Source organism: Rhopalosiphum padi, chromosome 3 (genome assembly GCF_020882245.1).
Source record: "Rhopalosiphum padi isolate XX-2018 chromosome 3, ASM2088224v1, whole genome shotgun sequence".
Classification (NCBI taxonomy): domain Eukaryota; kingdom Metazoa; phylum Arthropoda; class Insecta; order Hemiptera; family Aphididae; genus Rhopalosiphum; species Rhopalosiphum padi.
The window spans coordinates 75,058,673-75,079,263 of NC_083599.1; the positions used below are offsets into that span (position 1 = coordinate 75,058,673).

General features: G+C 29.5%; 2 protein-coding genes across 2 annotated transcripts in view; both read left to right on the forward strand.

Annotated features, from left to right (window-relative positions):
• Positions 1–1,021: 1,021 nt before the first annotated feature.
• The window catches only part of LOC132925685 (uncharacterized), a 29,289-nt gene continuing 9,719 nt past the window's right edge, over positions 1,022–20,591 (forward strand). The window contains exons 1-9 of the mRNA XM_060990057.1: positions 1,022–1,216; positions 1,475–1,516; positions 6,345–6,371; positions 7,262–7,282; positions 10,917–10,928; positions 11,252–11,287; positions 17,023–17,043; positions 17,693–17,737; positions 19,843–19,869. Coding sequence (XP_060846040.1) covers positions 1,132–1,216; positions 1,475–1,516; positions 6,345–6,371; positions 7,262–7,282; positions 10,917–10,928; positions 11,252–11,287; positions 17,023–17,043; positions 17,693–17,737; positions 19,843–19,869 — 316 coding nt within the window. The 5' untranslated portion in view covers positions 1,022–1,131. The remainder of the gene's footprint in view (positions 1,217–1,474; positions 1,517–6,344; positions 6,372–7,261; positions 7,283–10,916; positions 10,929–11,251; positions 11,288–17,022; positions 17,044–17,692; positions 17,738–19,842; positions 19,870–20,591) is intronic.
• LOC132923883 (piggyBac transposable element-derived protein 3-like) lies at positions 8,065–9,541 on the forward strand. The gene is given in 4 exon segments (XM_060987868.1): positions 8,065–8,203; positions 8,350–8,781; positions 8,784–9,158; positions 9,161–9,541. Coding segments are annotated over 4 exon segments (1,224 nt in total). The 3' UTR covers positions 9,439–9,541.

A 20,591-nucleotide genomic window follows, 5' to 3' on the forward strand; every position in this document is an offset into this window, starting at 1 on the left:
TGGGGGGATTCCTGAGTGCGTTGCGTTTTTAATTTTATAAATAAATAATTTTGTTTCTTCAAATCCAATAAGTTATTTTACTTGCGTAATAATAATAACGTTTTATAAAATTCCCGATACTATTATAAAATATATTATAATATGTCACTTTAACCAGTAATCAAATGATCAATAACCGAGTTTTTAATTTCAATCATTTTTGTTTAATGTTCTTGGACATTGTAAGTTGTAAAATGAAGAATCATCAGTTTTGAAGGTAGTTTCTGATAGGAAACTGAATAAATAAATTAATAATTAATACATTAAAAAAATTTAAATAAAAAACCATAGTTTTTTTTCAAAACAATCATACAGTTAATTAAATTGGGAATTTATATGTTTTTTCAAAAACGAATAACCGTCAAATACATATAATTTTCAATAAATATATTAAACTTCAGCTAAACAAATTTTATAATTTATTAGTTTATGACCAGTTGCGCAATTATGACTATAGAACATGGCTTACTTATTTTTGTAGTTTTAACAAAATTCTAATTCATAAAAGATGTTTATAAAAAAAGACTTTTGGACAAATGTGTATTTAAATTTTGTATGTAGCTATAACAACAGTTTTTGGGATGCCTTGTTTTAAATTTGGATTACACAGTGAAAGCTTTACACTAAACATATCATTAAATATATCCTCCATTCATAATCAAAAAATAAGTTTTATAAGTAATTTATAAAATCTACCTATTCTACTTATTTTATAAAAAAGAAATTAGATATTTGAATTATGAGTATGATGTTAATAACAATTTTAAATGTAAAGCGTTTGAAATTTACAATTTTTATTTCATACAAAATATTATAAGAGTGTATAAAATATAAATTACTCAAGTTAAATAATACTGCACATAATAACTGAAAAGTAAATACATCACATCTGTATTACATATTATACAAGTGTTATTTTACAAAATAAAAATGTTATTATTCCACATTGAAACATTAATTATTATTGCATTTGTGTGTCACACTCACAGCTATTCGTTTCGATTGATTTCGTTATTTAAAATAAGTCACAATTATTTCTCTATTTTATTAATTCAGTTATTAAGTAAAATAAATTGTTATTTTATTGACACCATGTATCACATTTTCCATGTTTTATTGGGACTTCTATGGTTAGGTCTCAAAATAATTCACGGAGAAGTAATTCAATGTGCAATTGGTAATTAAGTTTATTATAAGACTGTATGTTGAAACAATTTAAATATTGTTTAAATAGTTCAGTAATCAAAATAAAAAAAAATTATAATATAAGATAATGAATTTATATTACAATAAAAATCTATTGTTTTTTTTTTTTTTAATCAAACACTGTTAAAGTATTTTTAATGATTATTCAATATTCCAAATACAATCAATATTTATTTATTTTTTTACTAAAGTTTTTGAAATTAATTATAATAAAAAATAATTTATTTAGGTGGATTAACTGATGAGGGACTCTGCGACAACTTAATTGAAGGTAATATATTAAAGTATCTATTTTTTTTTTTAAAAATCAAATTCATAATACTATGCACACCTAAAAAATAAGTATAATTTAAATTAATCTGTTAAATTTTTATAAACAAAATGCACCATTACCAAAAAGAGCTTAATAATATGCAAGAAAATGTACTGTATTAAAATTACATCTATTTATTTATATAAGAGATGCTTATCTAATTAAATCTAAAATTTTGTAACATTTATTTTATTTACTATTTATAAATACTTCTATACCTACATAATTGATAATAGCAATAATAGACGAATATTTAAGGTATAAATTATTTTAACATTAAAAAAGCTCTCCCCACGACCAAACTTATTTCTTTAAGCTACCATGTTAGATTAGCCTGATTTTATAAGCTTATAGCGTATCAAAACTTGTTTTTACATCGAGTATCGCCTATCTTCGGTACAGAATATAAGATGGACATAAAAAAAACCGACTAAGCAATGTTATTGGAAAATATCTTTCATCTGCATTATGGCTTTATTTGTTATAAGTTATAAGTTATAACTTATGTTGCGGCAGTTTGTTGACATACCTACTGTGCCGTCACATAAATGCGCTCGAAACGATCGGTTACAAACCAATTATGAGCATTTTAAAATATTTATATTTTTCATACTCATAACTCACTTAAAAATTAAAATATTGTTAATAACCAACGAGAAAACACAGATAATGTTCTTACCTAAAAGTTTAATAATAGGTCAATTCACTCTATAATATCGAAACTAAAAGCACTCTATTAAAACTGATGAACGAACATTTACTATGCCGTACGTGTGTAACTGTGTAAGACGGAGACAACACATGTGGGTGCGACATCCTCTAACTACTTAACTAATACAAGGATAACTAAAATCGAGTTGGAGGGGACGACGTAGTGTGGCGCTGCAATGTTATCATTTCTTAAGACTAAATATTTGTTATTATAACATAATAACAATGGCATGATGAATATCAAATGTATTATTATTATTATTTATACATAAATAAACATCATTTACATTTTGCATTTATATTCAATTCGTCATTACTCATAAAAACTAAATCAAACCAATAAGGGCAGTAGTATGAAATGGAAAATTCAAACACCGCAGCCGCAGCCGCAGCCGCCGCCGCCGCCGCCGCATCCACTACGTTTGTGACGTATATTATACCCCCCACCCACCTCGCCTCCACAACCACCGCCGAACCCACTACGTTTGTGACGTATATTATAACCCCCCCACCCCGCCACAATAGCACCGACATCAAACGATCGCGTATGTGCGCGACATACGTTTTCAGTTATCACATGTTATCATATATTATCAATAATTTATTTTTATCAGTTATCAATAATTAAATTTTTATCAGTTATCACTTATTATTTTTATCAGTTATCACACATTATTTTTATCAGTTATCACACATTATTTTTATTAGTTATCATATATTTAAAAATATAATATTATGGGTTAGAATCGAATCGTGAGGGTAACATTGTATATATATATATATATATATATATATTTAACCCTTAGCTACACGCGCCATTTTTTTTTCAATAATTGCACGCGCGGTGTATTTTATACACCAATTTGTTTTACGCAGAAATCAATGTCGTATTGCATATATATTTGACTTTATTTACTAATTAAAGAACAAAATACTACTGAATATTGTTTAAAATTTAATTATAAAAAAAAAATTAATAAAAAAAAATTTTGTTATTACTATATTATAATTGATAAAAGCAAAAATATCTTACTCGCGCGGTGTATTTCGTTCACCGATACAAAAATATTTTATACGGAGCTTGTTTGTGCGGCTACAAACATCAAATGACGACTGAAATGGATTAATAACTATTACATATTAGATAAGAAAAGGTTAGATTAGGAGAATAACTGAAAACAAATAAAAACTAAAATAGAACAAGATAAACAAAAATATTGGTGTACAAAATACACCAGCGCGTGTAGTTAAGGGTTAAGTACACTCTAAATAATATACATAATCATATGAATATTCTCACAACGTATAGTTCCCTCTTATATACTTGGGGAAATAATATACAAAAATAGATACGATCTGCTTATTGTCCCCGACTGGCCGCCCCCTAATAATATTAAAATGCCTATTAGTGAATAACACACACACACACACATTAATAACTGATATACTTTTGTGTCTAAAATGCCATATTCTCTCATGTCGTCAGGATGGCGCCGACTCATAATGTATATCCTTAAACCATCACAGATCCATATTCAATTCATCGATAATCTTGGAAAAAATATTAGATATATATTAATAATAAAAAAAAATAAGTATACATACCATGAGAATTTTTCTCATGCCTCTTAAGACTTGACATGAGACTGAATGTCTTGATGCATACAGAGCACGGAAAACGAATTCCTCGGTGTATGATTTTGTGTCTTAGCAAACTGTCTTTACGCGTGAACATCAACGGACACTGATCACAATTAAATATGTTGATAATTTTTAAGGTAAAACAAAAAAAAAAAAAAAAAAAGTATAAACGTTTAAAAACACTCAAAAATACTCGATGACGATGTGTGTACAACGGCTTAAAACGTACTGAAGAACTGTTTGTTGCCTCTTTCAGAATATATATAAAGACGAGCAGTTAGTGTGAATTTCTATATAGTCATCTAGTTTATTAAATAAGGTGTATCGTATTGTCAATCCGACGCCAAACGTCGGGTGGCGACGGTAGAGTTTTTGCAAGGTATTGTGTGATTATCGATGAATTGAATATGGATCTGTGATGGTTTAAGGATATACATTATGAGTCGGCGCCATCCTGACGACATGAGAGAATATGGCATTTTAGACACAAAAGTATATCAGTTATTAATGTGTGTGTGTGTGTGTTATTCACTAATAGGCATTTTAATATTATTAGGGGGCGGCCAGTCGGGGACAATAAGCAGATCGTATCTATGTATCAAGGCTTAATGTACATTTTTGTATATTATATCCCCATGTATATAAGAGGGAACTATACGTTGTGAGAATATTCATATGATTATGTATATTATTTAGAGTGTACTTAAATATATATATATATATATATATATACAATGTTAACCTCACGATTCGATTCTAACCCATAATATTATATTTTTAAATATATGATAACTGATAAAAATAAATTATTGATAATATATGATAACAAGTGATAACTGAAAACGTATGTCGCGCACATATGCGATCGTTTGGCGGCGGCGGCTGCGGCTGCGATGTTTGAATCCCCCATTTCATACTACTAAGGGCTAAAATTATAAGGTTATGTGAAAAATTTTAAAATTTTAATACTAAAAAAAATATTGAATAGTTTTTAAAATGATGAGTGTCTTTCGTTGAATGGATCACCCTGTATAATAGCAGACTTATTGTCTCAAATATAAGAGCACTAGTACGAACTATGACTATTCACGTATAAATCCATAAAATAACTAAGAATCATTTTTCATGAAGACAAAATGACAAAATATGTAACTTATAAGCTCCTGTAGAAATAAAATGAATGTAATCAAAATTCTATAATTATAACAAACAATAGACATTCATACGTCAGTCTTGAACAAATTTATGTTTCAAAATTTACTTTCTTGGAAATGGGAAAAAACTGAATACAGAACTTCTTAATTTCAATACTAATAAAACAAATGTCATAATACTGACGCGGCCCCGCGCAACGACCGTTTGAATTCAAACGGCATTTGCGCGGAAAGCCACGCAATGACTTCTCTCTCTCAACCACTAGTCGATGGCGGACGACACCGACGCGTGACGAACCGCATCGGAACGTCGAACCCGACGCGACCGTGAACCGGCCCTAGGCTAATCAGTTTAAACCACCGCACCGTACGCGGACAATAACGGACTGTGCCCCATCTCAACTCGCAACCTCTAGCTTTGCCGAACACTATTAGTTTATTTTGTTTTTTTTTTTTGACGCCTTCCACCGAGGTCAATAAATCACCATTTTTACCCCCGAAAACCTTTGTGTTTTTTTTTCTTTTTGTTTTATCCGCTACACCTTTTCCCCTGTCCCAAGTGCACAGTTCACCAACTCCGACGCTACCTCATCACCACACCGTGACAACAACAGGTACGCGTCATTGCCTTCTAATTTCAAAAATATAATTCAACACATATTCCCTAACTAAATCTAAATTTATAACACATTATGGAGAAGTGTACACAATATCGGTACTTCAACAGCATAGACCGAATATGCCACCCAACATAATAAAATCATACGATGAAAGTCAAACATTGAAAATTATTGCATTATTAAGTATCACAACAATTATATAAGCATATTTTAACTTTTAAAACTAACCTAACCTATGTAATATCTAATATCTAGTATCAAATGACGTACTAATAACTTTTGCTGTTGAATCCTTAATTTTCATATAAAAAAATAAAAAAATAATAATATGAAATACAACATTATTTATTGACTAAGATCAATATAAACATAACGTATAAAGTCCTACAATATTTATGAGAAACTCGGAGCAATATAAAATATTAAATATACTACAAAAAGTAAACACTATATTGTATTGGTTGATAATAATTTATTAACTATATTAGCGGATTATATGTGATAATAAAATATTGAAAATGAAACTACAATTTAATGTAAATTTAACCAAGGCCACTGGACTAGTGGCTTCGACTTATGCATAGGATAATGAATAATCGCTTAGGTAGCTTTCGGTGATCTTACGTATACGTATATGCTGAGATTTTGCTTTTTTTACAGAAAGTGTCTTGCATAAATTCTATATAGGTAAGTAATATAATTATAAATAAACAAAAGGCTATGTAAGTATTTTAAGTCAAGTATTTTGGAGTATCCCATACCTTTAAATATTTGAATAGTACAAAATAAGATGTTTTTAAGATGCTACCGCATTAGAGTAAATATTTCAAATTTTAATTTACAGTAGTACAGTAGATTCCACTATAACAATAATTACCCGGTAATAATTTGCAAAAAAATATTCTTGTTCTTGAGAATATACTTTTAAGAACATTCTCTTATCGCCTCACTATTCGTAACACGTTTAAAAAAAGATTAAAGCTGGAAGGGAGATATATATTTCAATTGGAATCAGGTCCTACAGGTTCCCTAAGAAGATAAAAAATATATTGACACGTAAAAGATATTACTAAAAATAGTTTAAGAAATACAATGCATTATCATTCATTAGATAGGTATTTTAACATATTATTTAAGATATAGAGCACAAAATATTTCAATACAATAATAATGCATCAACATAAACTTTGAAAGTAAATTTTAAAATTATTTTAATTCAGTAATTTTAATCACTTTAAGACATTTACTTCAAAATGACTTCATGTCAAAACGTCAACGACAAAATGTCTTAATTTATAACTTAGATTCACAATCTTGATTTAGACGTTGGTTGTTTATTTAAATAAAAAAAAAATTTCACCGTAATGTTACACAGCGTAATAGAACAGGGAAGACATAGTATTATCGTAGAATAATAATGTATTCCTGAAAATTGATAATGCAATAATTTTGTTATAATATGAATTGTTGCTATTGTTATAAAAATAAATACTTAGAAGTTTGAAATTATTTGACGTTGCAGACAATGTATTCTGTGGCATTTCTATTTCTAATTATAAATATTATTCAAATTTTAGCTAGTTTATTTAAAGAAATAAGTAAGTTATTTTGTAAGAATGATTTATGTTAAAAAAAAAATTAATATATTCAATACATTGACAAACAATAGTTTTAGTCCACAGAAATTAGGCGCAAAAATCAGCTTTATTCGGAATAAATCAAACAAAAGGTTTTGATTGGTTTTTCGTTATAGTTTAAGGTCCTGATTATTCTCCTAAAAGTCCCCGGTGATAACGCATGTGCTAAACTTTTAACCCTTTCGGTCCTGACCTACTCGTATAGGTAGGCAACTTTCGATAAATTGTTTTAAATAAAGTTTTCATCGCAGCAAACCAAATGTTATAAAAAAATAATTCTTAATATATGCACATTCTTATAAAATAATAATATTCATCGATTTTCAGTATAATTGTAATCTTTTAACTATTTTCTTGAAAAAATAATAAAATAAATATAGTCATGATAAGGTCATTATCATCATAACTACATTTCCCGCCAAAACTACCTAACATATGATTCTAAAAATCTGGAAGTTTTTAAATCAATAGTAAACACGTTTACATATAAGTAACAACCATAACCAATATTTTATAATCAATAACTCAACAATTTTACCGCCAAATTTTATCAGTCTTATCACCTACTGCTACGAGTAGGTCGGTCAACAACGGAGTACAATATCAGCATTAGATAACCGGCGTGAACGTCATAACATTGCATTTGTCATTTGTTTTCTTGTTTTCTGTTATTACTTTTTCGTGTTATTTTATTTTTATTCGTTATATTATATTATTTTTTTTAGACTACTTATATTTTTAACATGTCAGACAAACGTTTGAGAGATTGTGATATACTTCAGCTTTTAGATGAACAGTTTGATTTTCCCTCTGACGAATTTGATAATTTGCTACACGAATACGAATTATTTGGTATTGATGATGCTGTTAACACAGAAGAAAGTGAGCAATCAATAAATAATAACATTTTTTCGCCTACGTTGTATGATATTAGCCAAGAAAACAATGTTTCTGCGGCAAATATTACGTCCCCACCGCAGAATCACATAAATTATCGAACTGTTTTGCCTGGATTTCCTAAAAAAATATTAAATGGTCCGAATCGCCATTTGTTAGACCTAAAATCCATTTAAAAGAATTAAAAAAACGTCTAGTCCCTAATACTTTGCCACCGCCTATACATTATTTTTTAAAATATTTTACTGAAAATGATATTGAAGAAATGGCTGGCTATACAAACATATATGCACAGCAAACAGGTGTGAAAAATTTTATCGAAACAAATTCTTCGGAAATAAAAACATTTATAGGCATTCATTTACTAATTGGGGTTTATGGCCTCCCTCGCGTTCGTATGTACTGGCAACAGAAATCGAGAATTAATATTATCGCTAATAACATGCAAAGAAATAGATTTTTTCAACTGCGGAGAACATTCCATGTTGTCAATAATGATACGATTCCTTGTAACAATAAAGATAAATTTTTTAAAGTGCGTCCTTTGTATAACTGTTTAAAAAAAAATGTAATTTGCTGGAAATTGAGCGTAATTTGAGCGTAGACGAGCAAATGGTCCCATTCAAAGGGCAAAGCTACGTCAAATATTATATGCGTGGAAAACCACATTCTTGGGGCTTCAAAATTTATTTATTATGTGGGTCAAGTGGTCTTGTGTATGATTTGTTAATGTATCAAGGAGGAAATACAGAAATTAACGAGCAAGAAAAACAAATTTACGGGTTTGGTGGGGCAGATGTTCTAAAACTTATAAATGACATAGTAAAACCAAGCCAACATTATTTATACTTTGATAATTTCTTTACCAGTTTTAATTTAATTCATGCATTAGATGAAATGAAAATTTATGCCACAGGTACGGCCAGAACTAACCGTTTTGTGATCCGCCTCTACTTAGTGATAAAACTATGTCCAATTTAGGTCGTGGTGCTTCTTTTGAAATTTCTTCTGCTGTGCCTAATACTAATATAGGTATGCTAAAGTGGTACGATTCAAGATCAGTTGTATTGGTGACTAACTGTGTTATATCAGGGACGCCTGATACGGTAAGACAATGGAATAAAAACAAAAAAATTTACGAAAAAATTGATCGCCCAGAAATTATTCAAAACTATAACACTTCAATGGGAGGTGTTGATAAATTAGTTTATATTGATTAGTTTATTTCGAACTCACATAAAATCTAATAAATGGACCTTACGTCTCATAACACATGCGTTTGATATGGCCACAACCAACTCGTGGCTGGAATATCGTATCGATGCAAATAATTTAGGCATTGAAAAAAAAAAATCAACTGGATTTACTTCAATTTAAGGAAAGGCTAGGTGAAGAATAAATAACAGTTGGAAAAGTTAGCCAAATTAATCCATCGACGTTGGGCATAAAGCGAGGACGTCCACGAAATAATTCAACATTGGGGTCTCCAGCACCACCCGTAAAAAAATGCTTAGATAATTAGAAATGGCTAGATAATTTACCAAATGAAACTATGAAACTGGATCATGTTGGACACTATCCTAAACACGATAACAAAAAGCATCCACTTTTCTGCAAACGACAAGGTTGCAAGCTAGAAAGTCATTGGGTTTGCTCAAAATGCAATGTACATTTGTGTATGACATCATCTAACAACTGTTTTTTTAAATTTCACCATAAATAATGTTGTAGGTACTATATATTTCTATCAACATTATATTATATTTTAATAAAAAAGTGAAAAGTCATCAAGGAATATTGTGATTATTTGTTTTGTTTTTTATTTAGTTTGTTAAAAAAATGTATTATTTAATTAAAAAAAAGTTAATGTTGTTTATTTTGTTTTACATACTCGTATTTTTAATGATATTTGTTATTTGTTTAAAAAAAAGTTAATATTTTTTATTTTGTTTAATATACTCGTATTAAAAGGTTTTGCTATTATTTTGTTTTGTTTTTTTACCCGACCTACTTGTAGAAATTATGTGATGAAAATTTGCATTTAATTTGGTGAAAATTAATTTTTTTTCCGAAATTGCGTGAATATGTTATTAATGGCTATTTAACCAAGGAAAAAAATTATGGATTTTTTTCCCCCCAAAAAAAAATCGGGACGAAAGGGTTAAGGGTGGTCTTTAGGGGGTGAAAATTGCTCCAAAATCAGTTTTTAACAAATATCTCCTAAAATATCAACTGGACAACTAAAATACCTATATACTAAATTAAAGTTGAGTAAATTATCAATAAAAAGGATCCAAAGTCATTAAGTCATTTTACAATTCATTTAAGAACTATGACGTTGATATTTTTATTTGGTTTTTATAAAAGGCTACTAAGTATTATTTTTTGTTTTAATTTGTTTTGCTATCACTAATTACACAACGTGGGCGTGGCTGCGTGGGGTATACATGAATTAAATTATATATTTTACCTTTTGAAAAAAGTTAATCTCTTTAGACGCTTTCATTTTATTAATTATTATACTTTTTATTTTTTTATTATAAATTAAATTAATTTGAATGTATATTTAAATTATATATTTGATTTCATGATTATGTCACGTTTTTAAAGTATTACACTACCTGTAATAAAACATTTTATTTATTCAATTTATATTGTATAATCTACTATTTTAAAAATATTTTTTTGTGTTCTTTAGATAAAATCCCAAGTAAGTGTTTAAATGATTTATTTTAGTTATTAAATTTTCAAAACAAATATCATTGTAAGAAAATTCATGTAAACATTTATATTATAATGTATTTTAATTCTTCATAAAAAAAAATATTGGTTATAATAAAATTAAAGGATACGTCGAAAATAACAGTACACAATTGTTTAATTAATATTTAAATAATTATGAATACTTAGTTCAAAGATAATAATTGTGATCATTTATTGTACTCTTTTTAAAGAAGCATATAATTATTTATTATTTATTTTAGATGTTAAAAATATAATACCTAATATTGTTATTATTTTTACGTACTACAGGTAATAGGTATGAAGACATTGATAGTACGATTGGAAGTACGAAAACAATACTTAATATATCATTATAATTTTCTAAATATTTATTTAAATCAACCATATTATACAATATGAATTAAAATTAAATTTTAAATTATGTATATATATATATAAGTTATGGGCAAAGTACGAAGAAAGATAATGTATATCATGTGGCTTACTATACAACTGTAACCGTTCATAATGTAATAACTACAATACTTTTGAAGTAGTGGTGAGGGGGGGGGCACAATGAGACACTCAATTTTCAAATAGACATATCTCAATCAATTTTAATTATATAAAAGTAATTCTTATTTTGTTTTGTTCTTAAACAAATGTACTTTTTAGTATAATGTTGTGTTTTTATATTTGTTCATTTTATAATCATTTTTAAAAAAAAACCAAAATGTCTCATTGTACCCCAGTGATTGGGCACTACAAGACATAGGGTAGTTTATAATGAGACAGTAATTTATTAAATAGATAAACAAGATATAATATAACAATGTAATAGTAAGTTATAAATCTGTTTTTCTTTTAAATAAAATTCGTCTTGAAAATGTTTGGTATGTATTAAATAAACAAAAACGTACGTGTCTCATTGTGCCCCGTCTCATAGTGCTCTACATAGTTTAAGTTTAATATTTAAAAGAATAACCTTAACGCAAAGTTTCGTATGTTTAATAAATCTCAAAATATGTATTTTTTTCTTCTAGTCAATATAAAACAATAAATACGTATTTTTAAAAAAAATTATGCGAAAGAAAAAAAAGTGTCGGCTGACATTTTTACTTTTGATAACAAAAAATGCGGTAATATTGATAAATTTGATAAGGGTTTTTAGAATCAATCTAAAACAGAAAATTTACTTTATGCTCAACGTTATATATCATTGCATATCGGTATGAACCGCTAGATTTTATTCATCTGTTATCTATTAACGTTGTCTCATAGTGCCCCCCCTCACTCCTACCTACTGACATTGGAAATACTAATTTGTCTTCTGTTAATAGTAATAACGTCTGAAATGTTGTGAAATGTATTAGGTTTTTTTTCTCCAGTTAATTTCTCATTTTTAATTTCTGCTATTTATCAGAATATTTTGATTCTGTTAAATACACCAAATTTGTATTCTTTTCATTGATTAAGTTAATAAAACTGATAGTTCATAAAAAAAAATAGGAATTTAAAAAATAGGGAACTTTTTTGTACGCGCCCAACAATAAGGAATACGTGGAATGTTGTAGTGTGGTACCCAAACAATAAACTATCTTTACTTGGCCAATGACTACACTATCGCCGATTGTCTAGAGGTAAACTACTATTATGTTTACCCTTTATATTTGTTGGAAACTATATGTACACGACGACACCAAGGAACGGGAAAGTGCTTTTTTGTGAAGAAGGATGCTACAAGCTAATTATCGGGAGGGGGGTCTTTGTGGTAGATCCGGTCTGGTGCAATGACCACAGAACTAACAAAATAGGGACAATACTTAAAGTAACTTAACAACTACTGAAGTCTGATAATGGTGCTAATCTGCCGTACGGACTACCGAATACTAGACGACCTGGGCGGTCTCTCACACAACGGAATAATTGCTGGCGGACTTACACGTTGGCACTCTCTCGGTGGTGATGTTGATTCGAGAACAGCGACACACAGTACTCGGGAGACGCTGGCTATGTTTATTGGATATAATGAGATGATATGGTATAGCAATTACTTATGGCGAGATGGGTATTTCTTATAGATGGATTTATTTTGCCCTCACAATGACGAGGAACTCAGTATATTAAGTATAATAGAATATGTGTAATGTGTTTGATTGATATGAATCACTACTTTATAATAATAATAATATCACAATGATATGCGCTCAATGCGACTTCAATAAAAAATGTAAAATAAACAAAATGCTGCAATAGCGGGGACAAATATTTTACGTACGACAACAGTAATAATAATAATAAAATAGGGCGTTGGCCGCAGAACAATAACAAAAACAGAGATAGTAAAAATTTAACGATAGTGGATAATATGTTTCTAGTGTCGTTGTGTGCACACGTCTGTTGCTATCGCTCCCTTATCGCGTTCCGATTTCATTATGACTATATGTGTTATTTGCTCAACCACAATAAAATGTGGTCTTTCTGATTCTATTACGTGCATATTATGCAATAATATATTCCACTTAAATTGTATTCCATTTATACAAAGTGATGCAGATTATCTTAAGTGCATTAAAAAAACTTGGTCTTGTAAAAATTGCTTAAACGAGGGAGCCATGTCTAGTAACTCTAAATCTGTTCTCCCAGTTCCGTTATCTACAGATTCAAATAACATTGAGTTAATACTAAGGAAAATTGAAATTTTAACTTCCAAACAATCCAAACTCATCGTTCTCGTAAATAAACAAAATGAGAAGTTAAACTCGTTTGAACGTAAATTGTCCGATTTATCTACACAACTTGCCACCATCAAAACTGAAAGTAACACTCTAAGTATTAATTTGACTGCTCTGACTCAACGTGTCGTTTTTCTTGAAACAAGCAAAATCTACACTGAGAGAAGATTCTTTTTCTGATTTTATTGATCGTCAAACTCGCTCTAAAAACATTATTTTATTTAATGTACCCGAAAGCCAAAGTGACGCTAATAATTCTGACATATTAACTACAAATCTAATATTTCAAAAACTCAATGTTGAAATGAAATTGGTTACAATCCACAGACTAGGAAAGTTCAATGGACAAACTCGTCCATTAAAAGTAACGTTAAATACAATTTCCGATGTTTTCAAAATCCTGGGTTCGTCTAGACACTTAAAATCTGACCAATCTTTTAAAGATGTGAGAATCGCCATTGATAAAACTCCGAAACAGAGTGATTACTTCCAAAATCTGCGTAAAGAATTAAATGAACGGCACTCAAATGTTGAGTCAAATTTATCAATAAAATATTACAAATGCGTTCCATCAATAGTCTCCACCATTACCGATCAAAAAAACTTATAAAAATCTCAAGCTTAAAATTGTATTACCAGAACGTCAGAAGCATAATTTCAAAACTAAACCCTCTTTAAACTTTTTATGATATAATCACTTTATATGAAACCTGGCTTTCCCCCTCTATATCAAACTCTGAACTTAATTTTAATAATTATATAATTTATCGTTGTGACAGATCCCCATTAAGAGGCCGTCGTGGTAAAAGTGAAACGTATACAACGCTCAAGAGATGGCGCTGAATTCCATCTCGCCGCCATCGCGATAGGCCGTAACCACGCCCATCGTGTACGCGACGGGATCCGCGTGTTGTAATCGCGGGAGAGGTACATTATTATCTCACGGAGATCGTTCTGAACCTTTCTCGTCAAACGTCATTACAGGTCGTTACGTAAATTGTCGCCCGTGAATTCTATACGGTGCGCTGGCTCGCTACTAGCTCGCAAGTCGCAAACCTATTTTTTAATTAAAGCTCCTATTTGCTTAAAAATATTAACCAATAAATTAAGCATACAAATTATTATACACCAGAAATCGATTTATATTTCTAACCCAATTACTTTTTAAAATACATGTAAAATAATAATTTCATTACGATTAAATAGATTTTTTAGTATACGTGTGGCGTATTTTACATTGTAACTTATAAGTGACATTAAACTGTGATCATTATGATACCTTAACAACTGTCTACGATTTAATTTATGATTTTAATTATTGCAATTACGTCAAAATCGTCAAATTTATTGGCGACTCACTTTCTGCTATCAATTTAAAACCCTACAATATTAATGAAACACTTGACCGACTTTATTATATCTTATACGAATCAATTAATAATTTTGTCCCTATGAAACGTATATATAATAATTCATACCCAATCTAGATTGGATTGGTAATCTAATTCGCTAAAATCATTATTAAAAGATAAAAAAATTGCTCATCATTATTCATTATTTATACAAATAGTTATTTTAAATCTATTTTGATAATATTTATTTTTGTAACAACTATGTAAAATCATGGAAGAAAATTGAAAAAGTATAGCTTTTTTAAGGGTAACACTTAAACTAATTGATACACGGAATACAAATTAAACTGTACTTAAGAACTACAATTAAGTTTAGTTAAGCTATAGCTTAAGTCATATATGAAATACCGGCCCTAAGACTGTAATCAATAAGTGCTACCAAAAGTCACCTGCTACGTGTGCGTGTCCTCGCATATAAGCTGGTTAAAAAGTCCGATTAAAAGGGTTTGTTCAGCAATTCCTTAGACCATTCGCATGAAAAAATTGCACACGCATATTAGTTTACAATATGCTGTTTAATATTATATATAAATATAAACGGTTCTTAATAAGGGGTTTAAGTTCTGGAAAATATTTAAATAACTATAATTGCATATGTGGAATGAAAAAAGCAAAAATGAATCAAGAATTCAAATTTCTATTTTTGCTGAATATAAAAACGATAACTTTGAACCTAATAGAGAAAAGTTAAGATATGGGATTAATAATTAATGAAAGTAAAACGCTTATGTAGTATCCACAACCAAACAAAATTAGTAGTAGGACAAATTAGATTTAAAAGGGTAGACACTCTTAAGTACCTAGGAGTAGGACTGGACACAACCAATCAAAGACATGATAAAGTACAAAGAAAAATAACTGCAGCTAATAGATGTTTTGGAATGATGAAATAGTTCTTTAAATCTAAAATCCTCTCAAAAAAGTCAAAAATAACAATTTATTAAGTAAATTAAGTTTTACGCATGTGTGGCATGTCCTTCAACAAAAACTGATTTAGCAATATTTGAAAGGAAAGTACTAAGACGAATATTTGACTCCAAAAAGAATGAGGAAACCAATGAATATGAGCGCAGAACTAATGATGACTTACCATCTACACAACCATTAGTAGAAATGAAGAGCTAAAGAATCGCATGATGGTCATCAAGTACGATCCTCAATTTCTAATATAGGTTTCCACACCATCATTATGGAGTAGAGCGCCCATGATCGTTTCCCCGGCGGATATGCCGAGTGGGCAACAACGATGAGTGACGTGGTGTTTGTGTTTTGTTAGTGATATATGTATTTTTATATCCGGCCGGTATGTGCGTACAACATTCTTTCTATCTTATAAAAATAAAAATTATACATAATGAGTTATGGTTGTAATGTGTACCCTCGACGTCTACGAGCGTCGGGGCCCCCTCATGAGGTTTTTTTGTAGATACTATAAAATTATATTATTGTTATTATTATATTAACAGTATATGTCGCTAATATTATTCAGATAATTTCTTTAAGTCCGAGTTTTATGCCGTTTGGCTTTCTCGGCACAAAATTAAACTTTTAAATATCTCCACAAAATGTCTTAAATTATTTCCTCCTATTTTTTCTCATCTTTATATATAAATCCACGATATTCCGGCCCAATAGAGCCTCGGTTCGTGGTTGACGACCTTCTTAAAATATAAAGTGTTTGTCATTGGGGCTCCATGAATAGTGAAGCTTCTCAAACCACTCAGCAATAAGCAATGAATAAATTACCTGTATAGTGTATAATGTAAAAAATATAATACATAAATAATATTTTAATTTTATTCAATAGACATATAATGTACATGATTAAATCAAATTATATATTATTAATTTTAATTTTTATAAATTTAAAAAAGTTAGATTATACCTGTCTTATGTTAATATTATTTTAATTCAATGTGTTTTATGTATTTAGTTAAATTTGAAAATCCTCATGGTAAATATAATTTATGAATTATTTTACTCATCTAAAAAAATACAGAACTTTCATTTTTATATGGTCAAAAATAAAATAAACATATGTTAGTGTTTCTCGGGATATAGATTTCTTACAATAACGGTGTCCATAATTGACGGAGCGACAGCATTATTCAGAAAAATAAAGAACACTTTTTAAAATTATCATGTTAAAAATTATGATCTAGCTCTATTTTTAAATGAAGTTTCAAGTTTTAAGTGTGAGTCTTGTAACAATAAATTTTTGCTTCCAAAAAAATAAAAAACATAAATATTGTGTCAAATTATTTGGACAAATGTTCTAGATAAATATGTTCATTTATACTTATTGAATTACATCTGTAAATACTAAGTGTCGTATTGAAATTTATCTGGCTGATGAAAGTGATGATCAAGTGGTACACGCATTAATGATAACGTACAACCATCACAAAGATAAGTAATAACTGCACAAAATCAAAGAATAATTCTTTAAAATGATTTCGTTTGCATGGGACTTATGTAATTAATAAAATAATATTAAATCGAGCAAAAATAATTTATTTTCATTAAAAACAAAATTATATTTTAAGTATCACCCTACACTTTGGTTTGATTTTCTTTAAAGTCTTGTTTTATTTACCCTACAGCTACGTCCACAACAAATTGTTTTAAAGCCTTGACATTACGTACACGTAAGTAAATACATACTCAACAATTTACTTTTCAATTAAATTTTTTCATTCTAACTATACAATGTTATCATAGTATAAACTAGACAATTGCAAACGATCTAATCTTGTCAATATGTCATAACTTACTAAATAATATTATGACGATACAGTGGCGTCATTTCAATTTTTGTTTGACTAGGACAACTACAATCTGATTTGCCGACTCAACATTTTTTCCATACAGTTCACATAGAATAGCGCCATAGTTGATGAGGGGGTAAATTTTCGGGTATATGAACGTCACAGACAGGATTTTGAAGTATTAAATTCAAACAATTTTGTCAAACATAGAATAATTAAGTAATGTGTAAATAAATAATAAATAGGTAAAGGTACTTTTTAATACTGCAGATTTACAAGTAGTTAATTGTATTTATAGTCACATGATGTAAATACTAAACATCTTGATATAATATGCTTCTTTAAAAAATACAACAACAAAATTAACAATAAATCTTTATTTATAAAATACCATTATACAATTTTATGATTTACAACAATGGCCTTTAGTAGTTAAAAATAAGACTTCTTATAATTTTTAAATGTGCCGACTTAGGTTGATGTAAATTTTAGACTAGGGCAAATACCCTAGTTGCCCCCCCCCCCCCCAAATGACGCCACTGTGACGATATATTGATATTATAATGATAGTTGTTGTGCGAGAGGTAGCACAAGAAGCCGGCGGACGAGTGTACATGTGTATGTGTGTGTCGCGCAACGACGACGACCTACACGCAACCCGTCGTACGTGAATACTTACGTCGATTGTCGATAACCCTGGGAAGAGATGGGAGTGATGGAAAGAGTGGACTGTATAATATTAAGGTTGATTCAAATAAAAGTATTTAACTACAAGATCGATGTTGAGTACGAGATCCCTAAGATGTCAATTACAATATTTAGTGGTATAGAAAATATTAGAATAAATGTATTGATGTCCCACAATTAAATAAAATATCTTATAACTAGTGTTAATCAGTTATAGCACAATCACAACCCGATCGGCTAGATTAAATAATTATAAAATAAAATATATGCCGTACCACATTGGTGAAGAGCAGAATAATAATAATAAAAAAATAATTAACAAAAGAAAATATTTATGTACGACCTGATAACTCCGCCGAACGTCGGTTGGACAACACAGGTCAACGACCGCGTATACGTACTGCGTACGAGCGTTACAGGGGTTTTATACAACAAACCTTTTATCGCGGACACAAGATTTACGGAGTTGAATTGCGATTGACTGTATTCCGGTGTTAATAGTATAATACACCGAAAACAATAATCAACCGTTTCGCACTTCGAGAACAAACGGAAGCACTTGTCGCGATCTGCTTCGGTCGCACTGCGAGCACTAGGACGGGCGATGGCACGAAGCGAAAGGGGCTATTTGTTTGACGCAAAAGCCGGAACAAAATACAAATAACGGGACGATGAGCGCGAAAGCTCGGATGCGCGTAAACCAAAGGGCGGAATACGGCGATGGCGCAACGGTTTTGCGATGAGCAACGAAAAACAAAAGACTGCTTCGCTAGACGGACAGTAAATTGTAAAAGACAAAGGACACGGCGGTGGGGGCGGCAGCATCAGCGGTTATCGGCTAGACCGCAGCGGTACGGTCCTGCTCCGGAGGGACAAAGTTTACACGGAACTGTGTCTGCTGTACATCGCCAGGGTGGCAACTTTACGACGCAGGACTTGTCGCCGCACCAAATTAAAATATTAAAATGTGTATCCAACAGTTGTTGATTAAAGTAGATTGATTTTTGACGAATCTAGAGTATTTTACTAGAAAAATATTTCAAATTTCAAATTTTAAAAGAGATTAAGTTATTTACTAAATAGAAAAAACTAATAATTTCAACTATCAAGGTTATCTTCTCAAAGTCAATATACGAAATTTGATTCAATGTATTATCCAATAATTATAAGTGTGATTTTTTTATGATGGTTAATGTCATTAACTTAATGAATTCTTTGAGTAAAATATTATAGAATGAATTACATTTTATAGATAGTTTTATATAATTGTATAATGATTTAATATTAATTATGGACAGCAAAAGAAGATCTCTATACGATATTTAGTGAGTACAAAATTAAACTTTTATTGAATTTATTTTAAAAATAATTATTTATATTTGTATACAATATAATTATTAGTGTTACAAAGATTTAGTAGTTACGTTTAGGCTAGGGCAGGGATCAGCCAATTTTTGTGACGGAAGAGCCAAAAGTTACAATTAACAAAATTTCCCAGTTTTTAAAGAGACTCTAAAAATTTTCGCTTCAATATTTTAGTATTTGCTTATACATAACTAAACGAATTTATACACGTCTATGACATAATAAAAGCTTGTTGCAATGCTTCACAATTATGTACGAAGAAGAGATGATTAAACATTTGAAGATACTCTTTCTAATGTCACGGAGGACTTTGGAAATGACGGTTAGGTTAGGTTAGGTCTAGCTCATCTGGAAGTTACACAAGTATGCGAATATTTTGCAGACTATTTTATGGGCTCTGGGTCGGTACCCTTTCAATTGAGATTTTCTTACTAAACTATTGAAATTATTACATTATCACTATAATAAAATTATGATACTTAAAATTACAATTTTACATACATTATTTATCTGTCATATAGACATACAGTATTTTGGTATTAACTATTGTTTAAATTTAATATATTATAATATACGTCTTATTACCCTAGTAATTAATACTTGATTGTTTAAAAATAAAAGTCATAATCGTGTCTTTAATATTACTAGGTAATTAATTTAAAAAATGTACTTACTTTTTATT